At 43.0% G+C, this 13,772-nt stretch overlaps 1 protein-coding gene across 1 annotated transcript in view; it reads right to left on the bottom strand.

Annotated features, from left to right (window-relative positions):
* The window catches only part of Adam2 (ADAM metallopeptidase domain 2), a 38,981-nt gene extending 29,016 nt beyond the window's left edge, over positions 1-9,965 (bottom strand). The window contains exons 1-5 of the mRNA XM_032917915.1: positions 9,893-9,965; positions 9,467-9,543; positions 6,565-6,620; positions 5,533-5,611; positions 532-608 (exon numbers count right to left, since the gene is read on the bottom strand). Of these exons, the coding sequence (XP_032773806.1) occupies positions 532-608; positions 5,533-5,611; positions 6,565-6,620; positions 9,467-9,543; positions 9,893-9,965 (362 nt within the window). The remainder of the gene's footprint in view (positions 1-531; positions 609-5,532; positions 5,612-6,564; positions 6,621-9,466; positions 9,544-9,892) is intronic.
* Between the last annotated feature and the right edge of the window lie 3,807 nt (positions 9,966-13,772).

Here is a 13,772-nt window from a genome sequence, read left to right as displayed (position 1 = left end):
GAAAGTACTAGTTATAAATGAAAGAATGCACGCGGAAGTGGCAGTTAATTGTCAGTTAAGTACTGCATTTTCATAAGGTCACTAGTTCCTACTGAGCTACTCGAGAGTCACAAACCAAGTGGCACACAATAGTGATGTGATTGGGATCTTCCAGCTAGTAACATTTTATGACCTTTGTGGGGCTGGAGAAATGGCTGAGTGGATAAGAGCACTTCCTGCTCATGTAGGGGACCAGGGATTGGTTCCCAGCTCCACACAGCAGTTCCAGCAGCCACCTGTTGCTGCACTGGACTAACCTAGCACTCAGGCAGCCACACTCACATACACATAAACATAATAGACAAATGCTGAGACTTGTTTACCAACTTCAAACTTAAGAACAACTTAGATTCAGTATGAGGATGGAGTCTATCACTTAAATTAATTTCCATTTATAATCCATTTTGCCTTTTACACACTTACACACATACATGCATTCACACACTAATTTTTTAAAAAATACCATTTTTATATACAATTATGTATTACAACCTGAGTCCAGTACATGTGCTAACAATCACCATAGAATTTGGATAACCTTCAATGTATCCTTGGAAGTAGCAGATATTCTGAAACACAAAGATAAAATATACAATATATCCCTTGTGGTAAAGATAACATTATCAAATACTTAAAATTGTCAGCTATGTGTATCAAATACCAGTTGTTTCCAAAGCAGATCCATAAGATGAGTGAGTAGAGTGTCATATAATTTTTAAACATGTTTCATGGTCATATTTTCATATGGTCTCTCTCTGTCTGTCCTCTCTGAGAAAGTGCTTCACTATGTATGTTAAAGAAGCAAAATGAATCAAAAAGGGAAATAATTTCCAAGAGTGTTTTGAGTGTGTTGCTAGATTGGCTTGCACAGAGCTCTTTCACAGAAACAGTAATAACCCCCCAACAGGGCCACTACATTCTCTGAACATCTCATTTCGTGGCTTTTCAAGACTCTGCTGCAAGGGCTCCTCCCCACACCCCCATCTGCCAGGCAAGGGAACTTTCAGGTTCTGGGAGGTGGCCAGAGTTTGTGAGGAAATGAGATACAAGCCTTGGAAGAGAGGGAGATACAGAAGGAGATCCCAGGATGCATGCCCAGGTGGGACTCCTATATCTGCCCTTGAGCTGAGGATGTGGCATGACAGAGACACCCACCACCCCAACCCCTGGGGGAGTAGTAACATTGCTCTCATCTTGCCTGTCTCCGAGGACAGGACAGGATGCTTACAGAACAGAAATTCCTCTTCAGGGAAGGGTGGGCAGAATCCACCCAGATCCAAGATGGCTGCCAGCCTGATCACATGACAATAGCTAGTCTCTATGTAGTTTCCATAGTGACTCGCTCACCAGCAGCAGCCCCAACAGAAAGCACTGGACCATAAAAGAGGCAAAGAGAGGCAGTTCCCTGGTCCCAGACTGTGTAAATACGGTGTGACTTCCCCCGAGTATGTGAGCTGAGAATTTTTGAGGTTCTTGTGGTCTATTCTGGCTGTTGGATAAACTGTGCAGATGAAATTCAGCCTAGGGTCTGTCTTTCACTTTGTGGTACTAAACACTGATCTGTCTGGGGTAGGGACAATAATCTGTGGATAACAGGGAATCTGGCAGAAGCTAAGACCTGGAAAGCTGCCAAGCTAGATACTGGCTCCAGACCAGTTACTAGAACATGACTGGAGATGCTTGAAGTTGATTTCTTACAGTGCTAGGATTTGAACCTAAGACCTCATGCCTGCTAGGCAGGAACTGTACCACTGAGCTATGGTTCCAAGCTCAAGACTTAAAACTCTTCAAAGATTCACAAGTATTTTGATTGCATCATCAAACATGGCCAATATGTGATTAAAAAATATTAGCTGGCGTGATGGTGCATACCTTTAATCCCAGCCATCAGGAGACAGAAGCAGGTAGATTCTGTGAGTTTAAGGTCAACCCAGTCTACATACAAAGTTCTAGGCTAGCCAAGGCTACATAGTAAGATCCTGTCTCAAAAAACAAAACAAAACAAAACAAACAAAAAACCAAAACCAAACAAAAAATCAGTACACATCGTGTGTGTGTGTGTGTGTGTGTGTGTGTGTGTGTGTGTGTACACGTGTGTATAGAATTGTAGAGCATAAAAAAACAATTAGGAAAGAATAGAACACTTTAACATAACACGCCAGGTAGGTTTCAGAGCAGAAACCCTTCCAAATCAGTCCAGTGAGAAATGCTGACGAGGCCTTGCTCTGCAGGGGAGGAAACAGAGTAGAAAGAGAAGCTAGAAGAGCATAGGGAGGTGGGGTCACAGGAAAACCTGCAGGGAGAAGCAAGGGATGCTGGGAAACTGAAGACTGTCTAACTCAGTGACCAGTGAGGGCAGAGCTGGAGATGTCATCTGTCCTCCGCCCCTCCCCCCACTCCTCTGAAGTGTCCACTTTTTATTTATTTATTTATTTATTTATTTATTTATTTATTTATTTATTTATTTATTTATTTATGGAGCTGAGGACCGAACCGAGGGCCTTGTGCTTCCTAGGCAAGTGCTCAAGGTCAGCACTGGTGTACCCGTCCAGCTCTGATGGAGAAAAGCGCAAAGGAACTAGTCCAGCGCATGCTTTAGAAAACCCTTTCATTAGCATCAGCTTTTAGTAAAGACCAAGAGAGCCCCAAAGCTTAACCCCAGGGCAAAGATGAGGGTGGTGGAAGCACTTTCTGATTGCCAGGGCTGACTCAGAGGTTGACTCGGAGAGAAGTAGGCTGTTGGGCGGCTGACAGCCAGTCTTTTCTGAGACGTTACTTGCAAGAATTCAAGGAGAAGCTTGTGCCTGCAGGCATATTAAAAACAGGCAGAAGGCTAGAGGTTGTAGGGAGAGGGCTATGCTACATGTGTGAACTCTCTCAGTGTTCAGCCTCCAGGTAGCCCGTGAAGGGCGGGTGGAAAGCAGATGGATAGGAGGAGTGTCTGGGTGGCACCAGACATGGGACTTAGACCTATGCAGCTGTCCCTCCGAGACAGACGGACACAGTGGATTGGAGGAAGCTACAGAATAGTACGTGCCCTGGAGCATTGTGAAGGCATGGCAGTGACCAGCAAGGAACAGAGTCTGAGGACAGTGGTGTGACCAGAGGGAAAGGACAAAGAGAACCTGTGTGACCACTGCCACCCAGGGTGGCCAAGGCGAAAACTTAACCTTTATCTTCCTATGAAATGACATCATGGACTTAGCACACAGCTGGCAGGAGGACCAACTTCCCCAGGCAGCCATCAGACAATAGAACTGGCAACAGTTACAAGTGTCAGGGGGTGCAGGAGAGGAAACTCAGGCTGAGTACAGGCACTGTGCAGAATGTCTAATTTCAAACAAAACGTTGCAAGATATAGAAAGGAGCACAAAATGATTGGGGAGGGGGAATCTTATAGAACCCCCCCCCACTTTCTAGGGGCTGCATGCTTGGATTCTCTGAAAATGCATCTGTCGAGCCCCAGCCCCCAGGGTGCTGGTATTAAGAGACAGAGCGTGGTTCATTTGTTCCTTGACTGGATAGTCTGATTTTTAGGGATGAATACAGTTTTTGAAAATCAGAAAAACAATTCTGTAAATTTTTTTTTACCTACTTGATGGCCTTGAATTTTCCTAGTCTAGAAACAGGTTTCAGAGAAGGACAGAAACCCAGGTTATCTATGTGAAGCCCTATGTTTGTTGCATTTGGGACCAACATTTAACAGCTCAGCATGTCTTAAGTAAAGCGTTCTTTTCTCAGCCTTTTCTTAAAGTTGTACTTTGGAGACAGAAGGCAGATTTAACCATGTAGACAAGTGGCCTCACACTCACTGATTCCCAGTTGCCCTTGAACTCCCAATCCTCCTGCCTTAGCCTCCTGTACTCTCAGATTACACATATGTGTTACCATGTACGCTTTTGCTTCGTCTGATTTGTGTTGTCCTTACTGTTTATTTCTCCATATAGTCCAGGCTGGTAAACTTCCTACGTATCTGAGGGTGACCTTGAACTCAGTCCTTTTGCCTCTACCTTCTATGTGCTGATATTAAAGGCATATGTCTTCATGTTCAAGTGTGCGCTATTGTGGCCTGTGTTTGTCTGTCTCTCTTTTTTTTTTTTTTTTTGGTTTTTTTTTTTTGGAGCTGGGGGCCGAACCCAGGGCCTTGCGCTTCCTAGGCTGTCTCTTTTACATACATAAACACACATGTAAATTTCTCTCTTTAACACTATAGCACCAATGGACAGCATGCATTTTTTTTTTTTTTTCAGAGCTGGGGACCGAACCCAGGGCCTTGCGTTTGCTAGGCAAGTGCTCTACCACTGAACTAAATCCCCAACCCCCAGCATGCAATTTTTTTAATATATCAAAATCAACTCATGTGTGTCTGCTTTTTTCCTGTTAAACAACAGTTAAGGTGTGTTAATGTTAATGGTCAATTTGACAGAATCTACTCTCATCCGGGAGGTGGGTCTCTGGGAATGAATGCCTGTTGGGGAATCATGATTTTGCTCATTGAATTGGGAATACTTGTCCACTGTGGGTTAGCGCTACTCCCCGCCTGGAATGCAGGGCTTTATAAATGGAGAAAGGGAGCCAGGAGGTAGGGTGCATCCAGCGTTCTCCCATGGGTGCAATGTGAATGGCTGCTTCAAGCTCCAGCTTCAGCACCATGGTGAACATCAGCTGTGAGCCGGAACGCACCTTTTCTCCCTTAAGTCACCTTTGCCGAGGGGCTGGGGACTTAGCTCAGTGGTAGAGCGATTGCCTGGGAAGCGCAAGGCCCTGGGTTCGGTCCCCAGCTCTGAAAAAACCCTTATCACAGCAGCAGGTAAAGAAAGCAAGACACAGGGCTGTGTCTATTTAATGTTTCGTTAGAATCTTAGCCTCTAAAAGTGATGGCATCACTATCTAGAAAATGAAAATGCAAAGGAGAGAAGAGGAGGAAGAAGAGGAGGAAAAAGAGGAAGAAGAGGAGGAGGAAGAGGAAGAGGAGGGGGAGAAAAGGAAGAAGAGGGGGAAGAGGAGGAGGAGGGAGAGGAAGCAGCAAGCACAGGGCAATGGCGATAATAAAGTGCACTTCAGACATGGGGTAGCTCTGCAGTTTGACCCACATTTCAGTTGCTCACCACCCCCACTCCCAGGGTAGATATCACTAAGCAAAGCTCCAAGTGTTTCAAATGTGCGAAAAATGCAATATTTTCCTAAATGTATGTGAAGGTTTATGTGTTCTTATTTGGTCCTCGAGCAAACTCCAGAGAATAGCTTGGGGTTCCCTTGCCTCCTAGATATACCTTCCCTGATTCAAATCCTGACTTTTCCCACACGAACACGTGTGCACCGGTGGGAAACCAATATCGTGGAAGCACTGTACTCTGATTTGGTTTGGTAATCACCAGCTTAGTGGGCTCAGCACATATAACAAAAAGGAAATGATTAAGTTCCTGTCTGAACGGAGGACATCGTTGTATCCCAGGCCCATACCACCCGGTTAGGGCGAGGTGGTGCTCATACCTGAAACTTCTGCTCAAGAGGCCTCATGATCCCTGTGCTGTCATAGCTGTAGACTCTAAAGTTGGGAGGCAAGAACGCTCTGCAAAAGCCAAGAGAAAATAAATGCACTTAATAGAAAATTGCTTCCCACAGGTTTAACTTTTAAACATTTACTATCAGACATTATTATCTCTAAGTTTGCAGAAGGTTTCTCAGTATCCAGATCTTTTACCTCTGTTGAGTTTCCCACACATAGTCATTGTTTGCAAGCCACTCAAACGATAGTGTCTTCCTATTGGCAACCAAATAGACAAAGACACCTGCTCTGCACAGACCACGGACAGAAGGAAGCTCCCCATTCCAGGCCACGTTTGACACAAATACGTAACAACCTAAACTACCCTACAGGAAGCTGAGAACTGAATTCCCAACAGCCCCTGCCCTGCTAAGACGCCGGAATGAAGGATGAATATAAACCCTTAGCCCCATGGAAAGACCCAGAAGGATCAGGCAGAAGACGTCACCAAGTCATTCCCAAAGCCTCCACGTCCCAAAGACATGTGGGAGAGGGTCATGGGAAACAGACCATTTCCATGGAGAGGCCTCCGTGTCCCAGAGAGCGGTAGGAAAGGGTCATAGGAAGTAACACTCACAAAGCACAGTTCAGAACAGTGGGTACACACATGTGGGACGGTGGAGCCAAAGCCTGAATCTTATGGGTTAAGTAAAAATGTAGAATGAGGGAAAATTTCTCATGGGGGTAAAGGGGATTCGTCTCAGAGACTTCATAGTCTTTTAGACACAAAGGTGAAGCACAAGTCAAGTGTGAGCCTATGATCCCAGCACTGGAGAGAAGGGGGGAGGGGAGTTAATGAGTACTGAGCCAGCCTTGGTTACACAGGAAGATTCTGTCTCAGAAGTGAAAGCAAGGGGACAAGATGAATGGCCCATAACCAGAAAATTCCCGAACATAAAGTCTTGCACTCTAGGTAATTATTAACAACAGTGGTAAGTGAGAAGAAAGACTGTTGATAAGATGTGACAGTCACGTACTTTTGCATTAGGTTCAGGATGTATGTTTTCCCTTCGATTTTGAGACTGTAGGTCACCTGGAAGGAGAATATATTTTTTAAGAAAAGGAAAATGGGGTGAGGGAGTTATAAAGGAAAACATTTTTATATGAACACTATACTCCCCAAATCATATTAATACACCAAAAAGAAAAAATCGATAGTTTGATGTTGACTTGGTTTAATGAAATGTGGTGTGATTTATCATCCGTTGTTTCACCTGAGACCTTCTAAAGAACAGGTTGCTTTTTAATCTAGTAACTGTATTAGCTTGCTAAAGACTGAGGTCAGTATAAAACGCACTTCATATCTGGGCAGAATACAGCAAGATACAGCTTCATGGAAACTCTGCAGACCCGAGAGCAGAAGGCTGAGAGCTTGGGGTGTGGTGTTTGTGGGTTAAGTTTGCGTATGATGGGGATCAGGAGCTCACCAACTACTATACCAATACCAGGATGATGATTTAGAGACGCTCCCTGGAGTTACCAGGTCTCAGTCTGCCCATCAGCAGAGACTTGGTGCCATTTAATCCACAGGTGTGTAATTAGTAGCATAGCTCGGCACATTTTGTTTCCTTGTCCTCAGTTAAATGATTACACATTTGTGAGATTTACGTGCAATTAGATTGTTTGTTATTAGTGAGAGTTAAATCTCCCCCCCCCTTTTTTTGAAATTCTGCTTTATTCCTTTTCCTTTGCCAAAATAAAGATGCAGTGTGTTTTTTTTTTTTTTATTTCGATCGTACTTATACAATTTTTGCTGCTGGGTTTTGATCTGATACAGATTTTTATTTTGTCTGTCTTATCTGCAAATAATGGCTTTCCCCCTTTCTCTCCAATTCTTATGCCCATCACCTTTCTCTTGTGTTCTTCCCTTCTTGCGTGGGTCGGTAAGAGCTTCCAGGACAATGGTAGGCAGACATTAACGGTGGGCAGTTTGACTTCATTCTAGATCTCTTCCGGGATACCTCCCAATAGCTCAACCTCATGCTATTTGTAAAGGGCGTTATGACTTCTCTGTAAGCCACTTTGGTTATAGATTTTAATTGTCATGCACTTTATTTAGCCATGGTAGATTTAAAAATCGGTAGAATACCTGTCGTCAACAGTTATATTAAAAACCCAAACACTGACAGTATTTGAAGGTGGCATCACGCTCTATGTCAGTAGAGCACAGCCCTCTGACAGTCCAGCTGGCCAGGATGCTAAACCTTATGTTTACTACTCATGGTCACACTGGCTATGAATATTGATTTAAGCAGTGGTTTGCTTTGCATAAATGTTGACTTACATATGTTTTATCCTTCCCTAGTACATGGTCCATCTGCTTAAAGCACGGCCTCAGACACAGTTGGCATTGCTGCACCCCTGTGATGACCGTTGTTCCAGTACATTGATCTCCAGCACTGTCCCCTCCAGTGTGATGCTTCACTTTCTGAGTACAGCAGACTTTACTCATTCAGCCTATTACTGGGAATTCGTTTTCATTTGTTTTACAGTTGTAAGCAAAGTGGTGATAGATATGCATGCTACATATGAAAGGATCTTTATTGACAACTGAGTGTGTTTACAAGTTTACTTGTAATTTAAACATAACCTTGCTCAATCAAAAAAAAAACCCTAAACAATAAACAAAAAATAATTTTCAAACATTTGCAACTGGATGCGCACATTTACATGATTGTGATCAGAAAATAATATTGCTTAGGCAACATCTTTTTTAAAAAGATTTAAAGGGCTAGAGAGATGGTTCAGTGGTTAAAAGCACTGGCTGCTCTTCCAGAGGTGCTGAGTTCAATTCCCAGCAACCACATGGTGGCTCACAACCATCTATAAAGGTGTCTGATGTCCTCTTCTGGCATGTAGGTGCACATGTGGGAGAGCACTCATAATAATTAAAATTAAAAAAACAAATATTTAAAGAGATTTAAAAAATTTTTTTTTTATAAACTGAGTTCCTAACAGTTTAAGTGTCTTCCTCTTAGGATCTCTATTCTCTGCTAAACACACTAACTGTAAACGTGCCTGTGTCCCTCGAGACAGTAACTACAACAGCCTCTTAGTTCCAAGGGAGCCAGCAGGTCTCTTACAGGGTTACAGACATGCAGCCATTAATGAGAGAGACAATTTGAGTCCCAAATTTTATAGTTAAGACAACTGCTCTTTTACTTTATACTCTACATGTTACAAATCGGTACTGGCGAGTCCCTCCATGTAGAATCCTTGTTTTCCAATTAAAAAAGAAAACAACCACTTTTTAAAACGGCCCCTTTAACTTAACGATTGAAGTGTCGTAAACACACACAGACATTCCTTTTTAAAAAGATGTATAAAACTTTACAAGCTTCACCCTTCAGAGAGTCACAGACAGAAACGCTAAGGACACATGAGCATTTAATGACTGCAGCATTTGCGGCCCAGCCACAAAGGTTTGCTACTTCAAGGAACACAGCTTATGGAGGATTCTAGAGCTTACTCAAAACAAAAGCAAGCGAGCAAACAGAAAACAAAGGAAAATAATCCTAAAGAGAAGCAAAAACAGTTTGAAAAGAATAGTCTTAGTGAGGAACATATTTACAAAGTGGAAAAAATAGTTCTATTAAATGACAACCATCACCTCTCCTCCAAACACAGAAGGATAGGAGGTTGAGAATAGAGCCTTTGGTGGATCAGGTCAATTTGTGAGTATTCAAAAGCACTGAGGGACGCGGGGCTGAGAAACCCAGTGTCATCGGCAGTATTTTTTCTAAGCATTGTTAATGTTGGCAAACAAGGCATACCTATAACATCTAGCTATTAAGCACGGATGAGAAATACCAAGGTAACCTCTCGACAAGAAAAATAATTGTGACTTCTAAGTTGTAAAGCAAATTGGTAGTTAATTACCTGTGTTTCGTAGCCTTCACTTGTGACGGACCGGATTTTCTCTGGCACCGTGACTTGCACGTGTAATTTCTCACGAGCTGCAAGGCGCAAAAGGCATTTCTCAGAGCCACACCCCTCGCACACTGAAAAACTTCATCCTTATCCCATGAAGCATCATCAACCTGAAACAGGATCTAAAACTGGAGGGTTGTGGGAGCCAAGCCTGGGAACACCCCGTCCCCCAATATCGCGTTTCTTAGGGTCCTCGGGCCTGTGGGAAAGCCCCATGTATCCGTTTTGCATTTCAGCTGTGGTGAGTTGGTGGCTTGAGCTGGTTCAGGGGCGACCCTGGGTTGTTCAAGTGCAATTCTGGGACGCCCAAGGCAACATGGAGGGAAAAAGGAGCCGAGCTGGCTTCCAATGGCCCCAGGACAGGTTGTTACTCACTGCCTTCTGTTTGGGGCTCGCTAAGCCCTCCAAGTCTACTCAGCCCACTCAGCAGAAGCAAGAGGAGCCACATGGCCTGGCCTCCTGGACCCCAGCCCCGGGGAATGGCAGTTGGCTCTCTACAGGGCAGTTGGGGGCGCGAGGTGAGGGCTGTGGGCAGCGCAGCTGTGTGCTGCAAGGCTTTTGTGCTGCTCCGTGAAAGGTGGCGGGGTTTGAAGGACTTGCTGGGCTTGAATTCTGAGACTAAAGGTGGGAAAGGGAGGATAGGTAGTTGAGGGAGGCAAACCTTCCTCCGGAGAGTCAGAATCCATTGGAACAGTCGAGCAGCAGAAAGGTTCACATATACTTACGCTAAGTTTTAATTCTTTTTGTTTTGTTTTGTTTTGTTTTGTTTTGTGACTCTCTTAATAACAATAATGCTATAGTATCTAATAATGCTTTGCCTATATTTGGATAGTGTCAATCATACGTGGACAGTCTGACTAACATTTAAGGAGACAAACCAGTGTAATTACAGCCCATATCAGCTGCTACGACAGAACCACCAAACCTCCGGCTTGTTCCCTGACAATTCTCATAACCACAAACTAGTTTTTTCTGCCTTAACCTTTTTCCAGAGAGTGTGAAACACTGTGTTCCTCTACACCTAGATCCTTGGGTGGTTCCACCCACAACAGCAGTTTCCTATTGGTGCATACCACACATTGAATATTTCACCATGTTTGGTATTGTGTATGACATCCCTGTGTGTGGTTCTGGTTTAATACTGAGATATTCCTACTGAGTTTATTCCCAGGGGGAAGTTGCCAGATTGAAGAGTATGTCTTGTAAATACTTCTGAAGAATCCTTCAAGATTGTGCTCATAATTTACATCCCGCCAGAAGTGTATGAAGATTCTAGATTCTGTCAGCACTGCTCTGGTTAGCTCTGTTAATTTGACACAGCCTGAGGAGGGAGTCTAATCTGAGCTGTTGGCTGAGGTGAGGTGGTGGTCTTGATTGTTCATTGACATAGAAGGGCACACACAGCCCACTGTAGGTGGCACTATTCCCTAGGCTGCTGGTCCTGAGCTGTATGGGAAAGTTGGCTTAACATGTGCTTGGGAGTGAGCCATCACGCAGCATTTCTCTATGGTTTCTGCTTTAAGTGTCTAATTGAGTTCTTGCCCTGACTTCCCCCAAGGGACTGTGACCTGGAAGTGTGCACCAAATAAATCCCCTCCTCCTCTAAGTTCCTTTGTGGCCATGATGATTGTCACTGTGACAGAATGTAACTAGAACAAATGTCTGTCCTTACTTTCTCTATTTTGTTTGTTTTGGCTTGAACTTGTTTATTCCTGGTGGGTAATACTTTTCTGCGTTTTTGCATAAATATATATGTATACATATACATATATACATGTATATATAGATACATATACAATATGTATACATATTTGTGTGTCTATAATATGCATATGTGTATACATACATACATATATAGAGGACATACATACATACATACAAACATACATACATACAAACATACATACATACATAGCCTCGGGGACAGTTGCCTCTTTGGCAGTTGCCTCTTTGAGATGCTGGCCCCTTCACTAAATGGGTTGCTTTGCCTCTCTCTCACTGTGCACAGAACCTGGAAATACATTCTAGATAGGACCCCTTTGTTGGAAATAATGACTATAAAAGAATCTGTGTATAATCATTGCCTTCAGTAGCTTTCTGCTAACACCATTAGCCATAGTCAGAGGTTTTCTTTTATTTCAGCGGATGGGATTTTCCTATGGATTTATCATGGATAGCCAGTTTACTGAAATCCCTAGTCTGCATAAATAAGCTGGTCACCAGACTTTCTTCACTTTCAGTCCACATTTCGAGTTAAACTACTGATGCAAGCTTGTGTCCATGTTAGGTTTTGCCATTTTTACATTTTTCTGGATTGATTTGCCTACCTTCCTTTTAGAATCTTTGTATCCAGACTTAATGAGATTCTTGCAAATATTTTTTGCTGCATTGAATTCACCAGAATTTTGCATCAGAGTTGTGCTTGCCCCGTGGAGGGGTCTGGAAGACAGTCTCAGTGTGCCACACTGTGGAGGGGTCTGGAGGACAGTCTCAGTGTGTGACACTGTGGAGGGGTGTGGAGGACAGTCTGAGTGTGCCACACTGTGGAGGGGTGTGGAGGACAGTCTGAGTGTGCCACACTGTGGAGGGGTGTGGAGGACAGTCTGAGTGTGCCACACTGTGGAGGGGTGTGGAGGACAGTCTCAGTGTGCGACACTGTCGGTTCCCTCCCTGCTCTCCAGCACTTGTGTACAGGAGGGTTAAGAGCTAGAATTTTCCTTGTCAGAGGATGGGTTTTATTGTAGATCTAATTTCTTAAAAATAGCCAGCTAGTCTCTTTCCAGCTGTGCTAGTGTGAGGCAGTTTGTTTCTAAATGGTTTTATCCTTCTTTTTTCTGATTTTTGAAGTGTATTTGCAAAAATATAAGCATCTCCCTCTCCTAGGTCAACCTTTTAAAGGCCGTAGTCTGCTACATGAATATTCTTTTAAAAATAGAAATAGTTGACAACATGATTTTTCTCTTTACTTGTGGTCAGTTGTTATTGAATTAAAAACCTATGACGAGGATCCAGTCAGATTTCATTACTTATTGACTTGATTCTTATTTCTCTCTCTTTTTTTTAATAGTTTTTATTTTTTTAAGGATGTATTCATTTTATGTATATGAGTATGCTGTCACTGTCTGCAGACACACCAGAAGAGGGCATCAGATCCCATTACAGATGATTGTGAGCCACCAAGTGGTTGCTGGGATTTGAACTCAGGACCTCTGGAAGCCACTGAGCCATCTCTCTCCAGACTTGATTCCTGTTTTTATTGGATGTGCTTTGTCCTCTTTTTCTGGCTGCTAAAAACAGAAGTTTATATATTTTTCAAAAACTTTTCTTTTCCTCATGTCTGCTTAATGTACCCATTTCTATGCATCCCCTGCGTTAGCTTCATACCTAAGCATTATATGTTCCGCATTGTATATTTTATTTAGCAATGTTTTATTTCTCTAATATTAGGTCCTAAGAGTTTCCAATTTTCACCATGATTTCTTCTTTGTCTTGTGTATTTCACACTTGATTATGATGTATACACTTTTTAATGTGGACATTTAATTTCTTTTTGCTAGTATTTTATTGATTTTTTTAAACCTGTGTTCATTGGGGTTATTGGTCTTTAGTTTTTGTTAAGTCTTTGTTGGCTTCTGGTATCAGGGTAGGTAATGCTGATCTCATTGGATGAGTCTAGAGAATTCCCTGATGTCACTTACGTTTGATAGTTTAATGATTGATACTAGTTTTATTTTAGAAGTCAGAGTAGGTGTCAGCAGTGAAGCTGGTCCTGGCCTTTCTCACTGGGCAGCTTCTTACTACTGATTTGAAGCCATCGCTTGTCTGTTGTTAGTCTGCCCGGGTTGTCTGCTTCTTCAGGTTTCACTCTGGGTTGCTGCTGTAGGAGTTTGTTCATACCTCCTAGGCCTGCCGGCTTAGTGGCCTATACTTGTTCTTATTGCCCCTCATGCTCTCTTAGCATTCTGGAGAACTAGTTACTCAATGTCCTTTGGATCCTGAGTTATCAATTGAGTGTCCCCCTGCCCCAGTCTAACTAGGAGCTTGTCAATTTTATGTTTCATCAAAAGACAACTTTCATTCCCTGATCCATTGAATGTGTGCTTTTTAGGTCTTACGCTTCTTTTTAAGGATTGAACCTTAATCTTTGAACCTGGTTGTTATTATATCCTTTGGCCAGTATGACCGCAAATCCACAGTCCCCTACATATAGCTCTTCCTAGGACATTTATACGACTGTCTCTTCACACACTTAGGT

Source organism: Rattus rattus, chromosome 12 (assembly GCF_011064425.1).
Source record: "Rattus rattus isolate New Zealand chromosome 12, Rrattus_CSIRO_v1, whole genome shotgun sequence".
NCBI lineage: Eukaryota > Metazoa > Chordata > Mammalia > Rodentia > Muridae > Rattus > Rattus rattus.
This window is presented reverse-complemented; position numbering and strand designations above follow the sequence as displayed.